Source organism: Fundulus heteroclitus, chromosome 21 (genome assembly GCF_011125445.2).
Source record: "Fundulus heteroclitus isolate FHET01 chromosome 21, MU-UCD_Fhet_4.1, whole genome shotgun sequence".
Lineage (NCBI taxonomy): Eukaryota > Metazoa > Chordata > Actinopteri > Cyprinodontiformes > Fundulidae > Fundulus > Fundulus heteroclitus.
The window spans coordinates 2,996,408-3,011,754 of record NC_046381.1 but is presented as its reverse complement, the minus strand read 5'-3'; the positions used below and the strand labels follow the sequence as shown (position 1 = coordinate 3,011,754).

General features: G+C 37.7%; 1 protein-coding gene across 1 annotated transcript in view; it reads right to left on the bottom strand.

The window, feature by feature from the left end:
- LOC105931190 (cadherin-18) overlaps positions 1–15,347 on the bottom strand; it is a 238,375-nt gene that overhangs the window by 71,441 nt on the left and 151,587 nt on the right. The window contains exons 8-9 of the mRNA XM_021320146.2: positions 8,891–9,027; positions 812–933 (exon numbers count right to left, since the gene is read on the bottom strand). Coding sequence (XP_021175821.2) covers positions 812–933; positions 8,891–9,027 — 259 coding nt within the window. The remainder of the gene's footprint in view (positions 1–811; positions 934–8,890; positions 9,028–15,347) is intronic.

The following is a 15,347-nucleotide window of genomic DNA, read 5'->3' as shown; positions in this document are numbered from 1 at the left end:
TCAGGTGCCTAGCTGGGAGCGTTTTTACATAAACTCTAACATATAACCAGTAGTTATTTAAGTTGGACATTATAGTTTGATTACATTTGTTTATATTTGCAATATTTATTTGATTTAGTCAAAAAAATAACTCCGTTTGTGATGTTAATGCCAATCGTTTAAAAATAAACACAATGTTCCTCCATGAAGTGTTTTCTGCTGAATGGAAAAGTTTCACTGTCTGCAGAAGATTTGTGATTCTTGTTATTTAATCCCCGGAGCCAGGAACCCTGAGCTTGCAAACCTTAATTCAAATATAATCCAAACTTTCATTTAAACTTCACTTGAACCAGTTCGTAACTATTAAAAATGTATTTAGTTGTGCCTTTTTCGCGGCTTTACTCCATCACCCTTTGCAGAGCCACACTTTCAGCCATTTCCAAGCTGCTGATTGCTCTATATCTCAACAACCTTCTTAATTTGAATGAATCAAAGACTACTGTGAGCAAATTGGAACGAGCTTCGATTTAGAGCTGTCATGGTTTGCTGCTGAGATACTCATTTTGTATAAGGGATGATTAAGCAGCCTCTCCCCGGCGCAGGCAGAGCCGCTGCTGCTCCGGTCTTGCTGAGCAACCCAGAATATGAAGGAAACAAGAGTTCAGCACAAAGAGGCGCGGTCAGGGAAATGACTGTGGTTAATGTGCAGCTCTCCCCAATTTCTTCCTCTAGTTCAAGGAAGTCTTGAACATGTGAGAGCAGAGATAGAGAGAGGCTATGAAGAGTGTTTTTTTTTAGTTTTTCCTTCCCCAGACGGATTGCAGACACTCACCTGGCCGGGCCTTGAGCTCTCGCACACAATGACTTCCTCCTCGGTTGCTATTTCTGGGGGATTGTCGTTCATGTCCAGCACCTGCACGGTAACAGGAACGTGCCTGAGCAGACTGGGGTTGTCTGCGTGAGGAGACAGAATGGGTGGCAGAGCGAGAGAGAAGCCAAATTTAGACCTTTGTTGCAATATAAATCATTCAACATTTAAAAAAAAAAGAAAAGAAAAAAAAAAAGAGGTACAGACAACTCGAAGGATCGTGACTGGGTATGGTCCAGCTAATGGCAACAATACCGAAGCTTTAAAAAGCTATTCCTAAAAAATAACAAGATATTCTCACTATTGCCTTTTCAGACTTGTTGCTGCAGACTGCCTGTGAACTGGATAAAAATAACATCTTACACGTATCTGTTGCTTGCCAGGATGCCACATTTGGCTGCTTGGAAATATGTATGACCACACAGTAAAGCGACGCTGCAGCTCCCCAACGTGTTGCTGCACACTGCCAGTCAGCTGGCTGAGAGGAGACTCCCCCATTTATCCCTGTCCTCTAAGAAAGATGGACTTGGCAATTTGGAAATATGTTTCAGCCACACGGTCTGGTAATGCTGGGCCCAACCTCAACAGCAGCTTTGAACATGCATGTGAGCTGGATGAAACAAGATGAAACTGCTTTTATAAAATATATATTTAAAAGAAATAGGCAAAAATCAATATTTCCATATATGTTGTATGATTTCGATGATTATTATGAACTATTACCAACCCTATGTCTAACACAGCAGAAGATTCAATACAAACTGAAAGGAAAAAAAAAAGGAATAAAAATGAATAACTAAGTGAGTAACTTCTAAATACTGCTGTGAACTGAACAAACAGTTCGCTGAGCACCATGGGACATTTAGGATTGCAGGTTATAAAAAGGAACAATTTCCCAGTAAGCAATCTATTGATACAAAACCCACTGGCAGCGCTGTTTGAGATTAAAAATATGTTTCAGTACAGAAATAAAATAATGCAAATAACTTTATACTACTGTTTATGAGCTTCACTAGAACCTTAAAAATTGCTTAAATAATGATCACCTCATGTTATTAGTAATTTTCTGATAAATTATTGTAATTATTGTGTGGCCTTTCATTACTATGGAGCATACAATAGGTCAGTGCCCCCCCCCCTCTTATTGCAGAACACTGCCTATCAATAGGAAATATCTAGTTGCAAAGCATCAAAACCTAGGAACGAGCTGATCCTATTTAGTTTATTGAACATTAAACCTAAATTAATTTCATTCCAAAATGTTGAGGGGTCACGGGTATTTTTTATTGAATAAACCAGCAGTTTCTTAATTATATTGATGTTTTATAGCAGATGCTTTTGTTAAAAAAGCAGAACATCAATGCCAACATGTTAAAATATCAAAGCCAATCAGGATACCTCAAGCCGTGTTTTGGTCAGTTTTACAGTATATTCTACGGCAGGAGTTTTTAATCTCAGATATGCTGCAAAGTTGACTCTGTAATAATAGCAGACGGTAGCAGTTTTAAATAAACTGCTCAAACTACTTGGAGTTTGCAGGATCCTCTGCGGCCCTGAAGTGGGGGTCTTTGAGGAATGTAGCTGACTGTCGACCCATGATGCGACTCTGTCCGGGATTGTGGAGCGCTTTGACTGGGTGGCTTCCAGGAGAGATAATGATTTACGGTGTGAGTGTGCAGGAGAACGGCTGAGGTGAAACAGTACGTTTGCTCAGCGAAAAAATGTCCCTAAGCAGAGAGAGAGAAAAAAAAAAAAAATCAGGTGGAAATATTCTGAAGGGAATTTCTAGTTCTATATCTCTGCTTTTTATTTTGTTCGGAGGCATGTAGGATTTTTTTTGTCAATGTCTAATAAATGTTGGAAATAGCATCTGCTCTTTTCAGACTTTTCTACGTTTCAGTGTCAGGAAAGGATGATCAGAGAGGGCTGAAAGTGTATAAATACTACATTATTCAATAATATTTTGATTAAAATGATTTTTTTAAAGGAATACATCCACATTATTGAATATTAATATTAAATGTGTCAATACCTTCTTTAATGTAAAACTATAAACTTGTTCACAACTTGTTCATCTCCCCCAACTCTTAAATGGGTTTTGCATCATAATCCTGTCAAACCCGTGATTATCGCTGCTGCTTACGCATCTTTTTTTTTTTTTATTCACACCATGATTTTCTCTACATTCAGCTTTCCAGCAATATGCTTGAGAACATGAGTTTTAGGTGTTGATTAAACCTTTATTCATACAGGTAGTCTCATCAAGGCACGACATCCCATTCACAAGAGAGACCTGTTGTAAAATTGTTGCCATGATCATGAAAATGTACTAAAATAGATACTTGAAATGCATCACTCTGTGTGTTATGGATCTACGTAACACCAGTTTTTGCTTTTTGATAGTGTATTTCGTCCTGTATTCTTCATGTATTTTTATTTCAACCAGAAAATCAAATGAGGTCTTAACTTGAGCCTTGGAGGATTCCTTATAAAAATATTATAAGAAGAACTTGCCATATTTTGATTTAATTGCACCTTTAATGCGAAAATTAACCAGTATGGAGTATACTTGATAAAGATTGCTGCATATTAACCTATTTTATCATTTTATTTTATAATATTTATGAGTTGTTGGTTTAACTGGTTTAGGATGTTTTTTGTTTTGTAATTTTTTAGTTTTGTGGTGGTCTGCAGAGTTCTTTAAAAATAGTATTTACTAAGAAAATTCAATAAAACAAATTGCAACTATATACAGCGAGCAAAGAAAATCCAAAACAAGGCCATCCTTTTTGCAAAGAGAGAACCAAAATTCAGTATATGATAAAAGATTCAGCCGACAAAATATTTCCTTTTTTTCAATTATGTACAATGAGGGGATAAAAATAACTTCAGGAAATAGTTGTAAACTCAGAAAATGGGTCTAATAAATCATATTTCTAAATATACACTACACTTTTTAAGAGGTCCAAAAGTGTCCGAACAAAGAGGTTTACTCATGTTCTGAATTGACTTTTTAATAGGCAGGGTGAGGGTGTGGCCTCCATTAAACTCACTGCAAAACAATGTAGACACAGTAAATATAAATGACTAAATAAAGAGTAATTACCACATCTGTTCTATCAGAAAATGTCTCTGATCTTAGATTTTTCAGCATTATCATTCCATTTCAGATGGATGTCTTTAAACTTTTAGCTTCCATGTGACTTCACACTAGTCTCTCATTGGATATTTTAAGACTCTCCTCTGAGCGCAGCTGTCTGCACCTGTGGCCAACCGGTGCGTTTTTGTCTCACTCTCCTTACAAGCTGATGAACTGTCACTCAAAGTAGCACCACCGGCAGCTTAGATGTGCAAGCCGAGATTGTCACTGACTCACGATGCAATCGTGAGAGTCAGACGGCAACGACGAAAATACATTTTATTTACGAGATAGTCATTTCACAAGGCATTTGGTGAATGAACAAAAACTGAAAAATGCATTTGGAACAGACAGATCAGACACCCATGCTGTACCAAACAGTTGTATAGCTGGATGTGCCTTTAGAAATGTTTTTTTTTATTGCTTTCTCTGCTTGTGTTGTAAAGTGTAGGCACTGAGGTTTTGAGGACACCAGTGGGTGTCAGAGACTTTAAACGTCTGAACTTAGCCATGCTGCTGGAACATCAGGGCTTTTTAAAAAGTTCTTTCTGGAACCTTTTCTCTGCATCATGCTACATATGGACCTCCTCTAAGCCAAGCTCCAGGGGAAGAACACAACTCAGTCCGCTTCAAAGGGCGGATGCAGCAGGTCAAACGGGACACACCAAACGTCAGGTAATAAGTGTTCCTGTCAGTAATATGATCATCACATTTGTCATCATTATCTCTTTGCCCTTTTTGATTTTGCATGGCTTTTCTTTACCCTTCACAGAAATTCTCTCCGTCCCAACGGTGAGCAAAGCAGTGAGATTTTGCCAGCAAAGCGGCGTCGGATACTCAGTTTAAAGTTTTGCCAAAGAGGTCAATTTACATTGCAGAAATCCGTCATTGTCCTTTGTTTCATTGGAGATTGTAATATTTTTATATTTGTAATACTGTTTTATATCATTGTCGTGTTGCAAAGATGTTCTAGCCCAGGGGTGTCAAACATATGGCCCGCGGGCCGGATCCGGCCCGCCGGACAATTTAGTCCGGCCCGCTGGCTAAATGCATTATCATTATAAAAAAAAAAAAAAAATTTTTTTTTTTTTCAGTGTCCTGTCTGGCAATGTGGCAATAAGAATTTTTGTCTTAATGCCAAAAAGAGCTCATTAGATTTGACTTTCACAAGTGGAGCAGTACTGCTTTTGCCATAGTGATCCATTTGATTTATGAATGTGAATAGTTTTATTATGATTCATGTGGGGAATATCTCAAATGATATGGACACTACAATGGTAAAGTAGGAAAGGAAAGGAAGAACAAGAAGAAAAAAGAAAAGGTGAAAGAAAGAGGAGATAAAAGGAAGAGAATGATAAAACAATTATTGAAAAAAAAATGTACTTCATTTAATTGAAAATCTGCAGTTCCTATATTGTCAACGGGGGGCGCTGTGTTTTAATCAGCAGATGGTAGCACTGAGCTTCAGATGTGGAAAATTGATTTTAAATAATTTCTTAATTTTTATCTGTTTGATGTAATTTTTCATCTAGAACAATGTTTTTAAGTTCCAAAAAATGTGAATAAATGTTTTTCAACATTGTACAATCACTGTGATCAGTTCTTATGCATGATGCACTTAAGTAAATGTTTAACTGAGTAAAAGTATTGTTGAAATTGCACATACTTTTCTTAAAAACGCTGAGGTTATTTATAATATATTGTTTAAAAGTGAAATTAATTTAATATAAAAATCAACAACAAGTCCACATTTATTAGTTATATTTAATGTTGCGATGAGTTTACTCGTGTGGCCCTCTTGAGATCAGATTAAGGTGTATGCGGCCCCTACACCAAAATGAGTTTGACACCCCTGTTCTAGCCTATCAACTAATTGCCACTATTTTTGTGGATTTCACAAAAATAAGGATTAAAATGATTCAAAAACATTTCTAATCACAACACAATCACAGAAGTCAAAATAGCAGAGGGTGAACGGTTCAACAAAACTAAATCAATTACAGATTGATTGATTTTTTTTCTCTCAGTAGGTCACCAACACCATTCTGGGTCACACCAGGAAGCGCGTCTCTTTCACAACCCATCTTGTCTGTGGCAGGAGGAGAGGTTTGAGGAACATCACAAGTCATTTCAACCAGAAAGTAGTCTAAAATGTACTGGCATGAAGAGAAGGAGAGCAAAATGTATGTTTAAGTAAAGTTTAGTGTTGTAATGCCCGTGCTAACCCAAATTTATTTATTTTTCATCACCGGTCGCCTCTGGTGCAAAAGTGCAAGTGCCCAATGGCACAATATTAATAATCAATGAAAGTATTACAACAAAAATCACTACTATTATTATTATTATTATTATTATTATTATTATTATTATTATTATTATTATTATTATCGTTATGACTGTTATTAGTATTATTGAGTCAATATATACACTAAATAAACAAATAGTAGTTAAATAAATAAAATCGTTAAATAAATATTAACAAAGACCACTGACTTTGGGGAGCTTTCATCAACTGAACTGGCTTATTTTTTAGCTTATATTTTATTTTCAATTTTATTTATGACAAACATGTATAATTATTATTTAACAGGTAACCTATCTAATTATGGCTCTTCTGACCTTCTGTGGATTATGTTAACATTGACAAGTGTCTCCCATTTCTTATTCACATTCCTCTTTTGCATGTCCACTTTTAACCTTCGCAAGATTGTTTGCAGTGGCATAAGTTTTGAGCTCCGGCTTTCTCTATGTAACTGTAACTGTTTGCCAGCTTAAAGTATCTGCCCTTTTACTTTGTTCAGGCATGTAACGTTGCATACTAAAGAGAGATGAAGAAATAAAACATTAGCATGCACATGCTTGTCCAATGGCTGGAGATTTGCCTAATTGTGATTACAAATTACACGAGTCACCTGAGGTTAGGGGGCTTTATTGATTTAATTAGTCACGAGGCAAGGAAAGGACATTTAAACAATGGAGATTGAGTCGATTTTATGGGCAGTCATAGGAAAATGCACTCTGTCCTGTTTACAAAAACAGTATAAACAGTATGCAAATTAAATTAACCCAATGCTATCTTTAAAGTCTTTAGTAATTTTACAAATATCTAAACTATGCTGAAAACACGTGATTAGAATGATTAAACGCCGGAATTCACCCACAACTAGACGTGTATGTAAACCTACACTGCACCATCTCTCTTGTTTACTGCAGCACACTTGGACATTATTAATCAATACCCCGAGAATCGCCAGTCCAGAGTTCCCACAAATCAAGGCTGCCATGCTACATTAGCATGGGACAACCGGTCACAACAGCTATTTGTGGGGAGCTGATTACCGTATGATTAAGCATATACTTTCCACAGATGTGTTGATGAGTTTGTCAGCATGCAATCCAGCTGGAGTGTCTTTAAATACCGCACAGTATCAAGTGTGCTGTACCTACAGCATGCCGCAGATTTGATTCTGTAGCTAAGGGAAGCATGTGTGCTGCTGATTCATGTACTCATTGCTTTTTATGGATCCCCTCCTTTATTGATATTGATTCTGACTTCTGTGTTACTCTCTATGAATTTGAACCCAGGCTGCCCCTTGACTATATACGATCCCCTCAGGGTATCCTGTTATCTAGAGGGAGAAGGAGAAAAGAGGAAGAGCTATATGCTGTGGAAAAGGACTTCCTGATTATTTGAAAGCCCATCAGATGTGTAAAAGATGTGTATCTAAATGGCTGGAGATTATAAAAAAAAGATTTAATCACTTAGATGTGTCTTTTACACCTTTCCTGTAGCCAGAATTTGTTTATATTGCTTGAATTCTGAACACTTTGAGTAAAAATCCGATCATATTTAAAAACAGCAGGGAACCGTCAGCTACAGCAAAAGTATTCATACTCCACATTTCCACATTTTGTCACATTACAACCACCAACATAAATATATTTTATATTAATCTTATGTGAAAAACCAACACAAAGTGGTATAGAGTTGTGGAATAGAAAGAAAATGTATATATATATATATATATGATTTAAATATATGATTTAATTTTTTTTTTTTTTACGAACAGAAAACTGAAAAGTGTGAAGAACAAATCCTGTTGGAGTCTCCAAAAGACTTTCAGCAGGACAACAACCCTAAACATAAAGCCAGGGCTACAAAGGAATGGCTCAAAACAAAACATATTCACGTGTCAGAATGGCCCAGTCAAAGTCCAGACCTAAACCATATCGTGCATCTGTGGCAAGATGTAAAAACTGCTGTTCACAAACGCTCTCTTTCTGATTTGCCTGAGCTTGAGCTGTTTTGCAGAGAAGCATGGGCAAACATTTCAGTCACTAAATGGGCAAAGCTGGTAGAGACATAACCTAAAAGACTGTAATTGCAGCAAAGTATTGACTAAGGATGGAATACTTTTGCATCCTCTTCAGTTTTTCATTTGATAAAAACATGCATAATTTTCTTTCTGCTTCACTATTGTAAACCACCTTGTGTTGGTCTTTCCCATAAAATTCCAATAAAATATATTTATGTTTGTGATTGTAATGTGACAAAATTTGGAAAAGTTTAAGGAGTATGAATACTTTGGCGAGCCACTGTATTATGAGTATAGTAGAGTCATGGAGTTCGCCATATATGCAACAGTCCAGTGATATTTAAACGGAGGTGGATATCTTCAGGATATCCATGACCATAGCATATTCTTCATCCACTGTTAAGCGGCTAAAAAGGAACTACTATGTATATCTGCCAATGGGGAAAGGAAGAAAAATCCAGTTCTTAGGAAATATCAGCAAATTGCTTACATCTTTCCTCCCAAACACACCTCTGGTCCACCACAAACCCCTGTTCTGAAAGTTAATGAGTGAGTGCATTATGTTTCTTCACACACTTGGGTACCTACCAACCTCCGAGGCCATTACAGTAATGTTGTGCCAGGGTATGTCTTCTCTATCCAGAGGCTGTGTTGTGCGTATGATTCCACTGCTTTCATCGATTCGGAAGTATCTCACTCCGTCCTCTTTGCTGTCCAAATAATATCTGTCAAAGAGACAAATACATCCTTAAGCATGGAATTGTGAAGCATTTGAGGTCACATAAGTAACACAAATATACACATTTACTGAGTATGACTGTATATATTGTGCAGCCCAAATCCTTACGCACTGATCATTATCAGCTCATCGGCTTTCAGACGCTATGTGTGACCATCTGCCAGATATTTTATGGTCTGCATTAAACCTTCTTGTTTGTGGGAGGCAGTGGGGCCAATTATCACATCTCAGTTGACCATGGATATTTTTTCCCTACTGCCAAATTTTAAAGTTTTAGTCATATCCAGTGTTTTTTTTCTCTGGACAACTTTATTCTATGACATCCATAGGTGAGATCATAAACTGCGAAAAATTAAAAAAGGTTGCCTCAACCCTAGCTTTAAAGCTTGTGTTTTAGGGAATAAAGTTGTGACTCATCAGGGTCCCTAACTCTTGGGAGCTCTATTTAAAGTTATTTATGATGCTAAATAACACACATGGAGACAAAGTAAATTGTACACACAAGTCTGATTTGTCTTAATGAGCATTATTAGTCACTAAGTATCTGGTTAAATACTCCTGACCTTTTCAGAGATTGAAGTGTTTTGTCAAAGAGTCTACCACAAACTAAGCATGGCCCAATATAAGGATGTCAGAAAATGACAACTCTGGGTAAAACCACCACAGTTTCATGGCATGACATTATTAGTGCAAACATTCAGAACAATATGACACCATATGTGAGAAAATAAATAAATAAAATAAACCTGAAGCAGAACTGTACTCTGAAACATGACAATAAACCAGAATTTCTAATAAATCGACCAAATGCTGAGTATTAAGTATTAAGGTAACAACCCAGATCTTGATCTCAGTCAGATCCCGTGGGGTACCTGGAAATTGACTCATTCCAACTTACTGGCTAAAACTGGAAAGCTCAAGGATCTGACAATTCCCTTGGATCTTCAACAAGTCTCTGGATCTGTGTGAAGTTCTCTTATGCTTGAAACGGTCCACCATCACCCTGATCCCCAACAAATACGCCTTAACTTAAATGTTAAATGACTACAGGCATGTAGCCCTGATGTCTGTGGTCATGAAATCCTTTGACCAACAGATGTTTGAGTTACTGGGCAAACAGGTTGATGGATGATGCAGTCAACCACCCAGGAGCGCATGCCAGGACCCCATTTGTAGACTTTAGCTTGGTTTTCAGCACCATTAACCCAGATTTCCTCTACCAGAGGCTCACCCAGTTCACCATGGTTGCCTCCACCTGTCAGTGGATCACCAGCTTCCTGACAGACTGAGACTGGGAAGTATCTTCTCCCACACATGGACCATCAGCACAGCAGGAACCACACTTTCATCAGACCTCACATGGTCCTCAGAAACAGGTGTGTCCCAATTGAGGCGAGGCAAAGCAAGTCAAGGTAAATTTATTTGTATAGCATATTTCAGTACAAGGACATCTCAAAGTGCTTTACATGATTGAAACATACGACAATAAAACCAGAATAAAACATGGGAAATGCAAACTAAAAGCAAATATTAATTATTTTAAAAACAGTTGGACTACCCGCTTAAACTAATGACGTTTCAGTAAAACAGTTTAACTAGGACAGTCGAAGGCAACCCTAAACAAATGTGTTTTTAATCGTGATTTAAAAGAACTCAGGCTTCAAACTTTCCCGCTCTGGGAGCAGGTTTCAAATGTTGGTTTCCACTTTGTCTAGATTGGACCCCGTTTTATCACATGCTAAGGACTATTTAGCTTCTTGTGAAGTATTGTTCGGTACATTCAACTTTGTGTCTTTGGTTTGTCTCTGTGTATTATACGTGCATTCTGAGCCGGTGTCTCACCAAAGATTTCATTATGGTTGCATAATGACAATGAAAGCTCTTGATTATTGATTCTCTCTGACCAAGAAGTTTGTCAGAAAATAGCCAAACATGTCTTCATGTGGACAGAGCCTCAGAGTGTGATGTGGACGAGTTGGTGGGAGGTGTGAATGGCTGCTTTTCAAACTTGTACTAAAAGCTGTTAAGGTCATCTGCCAGACATAGAACCAGCTCAGGATGAGGGGACATGCATTCTAAACCCTAGCAGGGTAATTTGTTACAAAGATGTTTTTTAGCTTGTAGCCATAGCTTTTCTAAGCTGTCTTGATCTCGGCCGGCTTGTACAGGGTTCAGCCCCCACTGCCATAAGCCTCTTCCTTGTTTATGCGGAGCGTCGTCAGATGTGAAGTGGACCATGGTTGATTGTTGTTATATGTGCGAGCTCTTGGGCTGCACAAACATGTCTTCACAAAAAAAAAAAAAAAAAAAAAAAAAACAGATGTTGAAGTGGCATTGTTTTCTCGCAGTAATTAAAATAATTCAGGTCAGTGAATTCAGTTTCTAACCCAGTCCAACCTGTGCATTCAAAGCTGGCCTGTAACATCTGCCTTGACTAATCAGCCCACTTAAAGTCCAAATTCTCCCCACATGCTTAGTGGTTTTTAAGTTTTTGTAATTTGGGATGAGAGTAGCCAGACACTGATCAGAAAGCCCCAAATTAGCCTCGTCTTCTAGTTTTATCACTTTGTTTCCTCAAACGCAAAAGCATTTATGTCCCTTAAACATTTACACATTTTCACTTGTTACAACAAAATTTTACATGATATATGAACATGAATGAGTGCATAACTGTGAAATGAATATAAATAAAAAATTACAAGCAAGCGTGTCAGAAAATAGATGGATGGATGGATGGATGGATGGAAAAGTAAGAGCAATGCCGTTATTTGTAATCAACCCCCTTTACTCCAATAACCATAAAGGAAATCCCGTGCTGACATTTGTCTGCAGAAGCTCTTGATAGCCTCTCCCACCTGATGTGAGGATCCCTGTGGCTCAAAGGTTTCCAACTCCATTCCTTCAGAGCCATTGTCTTGCAACTGTAGATTCCTAATCAAACACACCTAAATCAAACAGCTGTCATTAGGTCCAGCCAGAGCCTGAGTAAGGTTTTCAGCAGCTTCACATGTGTTTGAACAGGGTTCCATCTAAAGGTTGTGAGATAGTGGCTCTTTAAGACTGGAGTTGGAGGCCCCTGCTGTAGCTCCTGCAGAGTTATAATGGGCCTTAAGGGTGCTTTTTATTTTAAGGCAAGGCAAAATTATTTGCATACCACATTTCATTAACAAGAATTCAAAGTGCTGTACATGAACAGAACAAAGTGAAATAAAATATTACAGAAGAAAGCACATTGCAGTGGTATAGTAGCAGCAGGTGAAGATATAGGACAAGTTGAACTACAAACTTGTACATTAACATTCAAAGTTAACTAAACAAACAGATTTCTAACCTTGATTTAAAGGAACTCAGGGTTTTACCACTTTTACACCCTTCTGGGAGTTTATTCCACATAAGTGGAGCATGAGAACTAAATGCTGCTTCTCCGTGTTCGTTATTGGTTTGGTTCAGGAATACATAAGGAAAAATGTGTCCATTTCTCCATTTATTTGCAATGTCTAAATAAAACCCATTGACTTTTTTATTATAAGACGATGACCTGTAAAAAAAAAAGTTCAAGGACTTTGGATACTGCTATTAATAAAAAGAAATATTGATTTATCAGTAAAACCATTCCTACTTTCTCTTTTATGTTTTCAGGAAATGGGTTTGGTGACTGAAATGTGCTTTTTCCTCCTTAAAGACAACACGCGACTCAGCAGAGACTACACAACCGAGACAGCGTCTGATAAAATCACCACACCGGCAGCTGCATTTGCATATAAAAGGACTTTTTGGAAAGTTAGTTCATATGCACACCTCATAACCCAGCTGTCAGGACTCAGCTACTCTGCAGAGCAGATTGAGATAAACGAGAAAAAGCCAGACCCTGCACTTTATGGACGCAAACTCTCAGAGGGTTCTTTTATAGTTTGTCCTACACATTAATCGATTTTAGGTCAGATGTTGAAAACGCACAGACAATATAGTTAAATTGTAAACAATAAGAAGCTGTGATTCTGCAAGTCAGTGAGCTTTGTAGATGCAGAGAGAGAAAACAAAAGGGAGCTCTGCACTCTCAGTGAGAAGAGAAATATATACAAGACAAAGGCTTATCTGACAGTGAGCAGAGGTCTTTGAATTTATTTATCCTCTGAAAGAATATAGCTTTATAAAACTGAAAAAAGGGAGATAAAGCATAAAAAAAATATGTGTGAACAGGCTTAAACTTTCCACATTCGTGCACTTAATCCGAATATGCACAGGTTAGGAGAGCCAACAAAATACAGTAAATGTCAAAAAGGGCCCAATATCATTTCAGCTTTGACCCAAAAAACACATAATACTATTTAGCACAGTGTATTTTTACCTCGCCACGATATGGAGAGGTAAAATGGAGGGTGGGAAACCAATAACGATGATGAACTGATTTAAATAGTTTGGACAGATAAATGAGGAGGACACCAAAATGTTATATGTCATTCATATATGTCATTATAATAATGTCATTCAGTGCAATCATAGTTGCTGTTTTGGTACTATGACTTCACCACACTGATACAAGTTTTCAATTAAAGTTTTACTGTCATTCAAGTATTGCTTCACATGACTGGTTACCTCAAATTCAGCAATGACCTTAACCTTGATCGATAGTATTAGTAACAGGCTGAAGAATAAAACAAATGGCAGGTTTTAGAAGACTGTCATATAGACTGACTGCAATTTATATAAAAAAAAGAAACTGAGCAAAAGTCCCCTTGCCTCCGATTTAAGCCTGATTGCTGTTGCCATGACGTGGATAACTGAGAATTTGCCCTGGCGTGATATAAAATGCTGCCATTTAGTTCTAATTATGTTTTAAAAATAAACAATAATAAATTGTATGTTGCTTCCATGTTTGCTACAAATTAAAGCACAGCATCATTAATTGTCTAATGTATGAGCCAACTATGTAGCAGTTTTACTATTCTAATCAGAGATTTTTGACTAGGCTTAACAGTCATGGCAGAAATAATCAAGATTCAGATTTAGATTTGTTAAAGCAAAAATAAAACATATATTACTCTTTCTTATGCAACCCAATTTCATGTTAGGGTTACTTTTGTGAGTCAAAATAAAATGTAATGCCCTTTGATGGACTTGTAACCTGTCAAGGGTGTAACCTGCCCCTCGCCCAATGACTGCTGAAGATAGGCACCAGACCCCGAACCCATGACCCTGCACAGAGAATGAGGTATAGACAATCACTGGACGGGTGGATGAATATGACATGTATAGGTTTTAACACGGATTAGAAGTCTCAAAGTGACATGGTGCCAAGCAAACAGCAGTACAGCTTCCGATTTATAGCTTTGCATCAAACGTAAAGCACAGAACAACAGCTTAAAGATATACTATGCAACCGGGGTAGATTTTCCAGTGAGGCTCCCCCCAGAGGGCGAAAGTAAAAGTGCACTGTCGTAAAGATGCTCAGCTGTTCTGGTTTCTCCCAAGCCAGGCGCGGTTGTTTTGAGCAGTTGTTTTGGATGATTAAATGACTCATTTAATCATCCAAAACGGTATGGAACACATTAATTAACTGAAAAATGTTGCATAGTATGTCTTTAAAAAGCCTATTTTCAAAGGAGCAACATTACCGCAAAGTTTGGATATTACACTTTCACAATCCCTATAGTCACATACTATATAAAATGATGCAAAAGAAACTCATCAAAGACATTTAGGTTTGGACTGAAGAGGCCCGCTCAGCCTTACAGGTCTGTTTTGAACACAAACTGGGAAGAGTTTAAAGAGAGAGCTAATCTGGGTGATTACACATCATCATCTCTGCTGTCTTATATTCACTTTTGCACTGATAACTATCTTTCCTACGAAGACAATCAGAATGTTTCCTAACCAGAAACTATGGCTTCACAGCACAGTGCGGTCAATGCTGAAGGTCATGAGATGAACAGGCCTACAGCAGGGCTACCGGTGAGCTGAAAAAATGCATCCAGAACACAAAACAAAGGTACAAGCAGTGCACCCAGGGGCACTTTAACAGCAACAACCCATATAACATGTAGGCATCAGGATCATCACAGATCACAAGCAGAGCAGCCAGCAGGTCAACAATGACCCACCTCTCCCCAATGTCTTAAACAGCTACTTCACATGTAGGAAAAGGTCTGAACATCTTCCTCAGCCAGAGGTGCAGCATCAGCTTCTCGTCCTGCAGCTGCTCCAAGTCACCTCCTCCTCAAAGGTGCAGAGCCACGTGATTTGGCATTTTTTGATTTATACATCAGTAACTCACTCTGGTTGCATACAAAGTTTTTATGAAATATT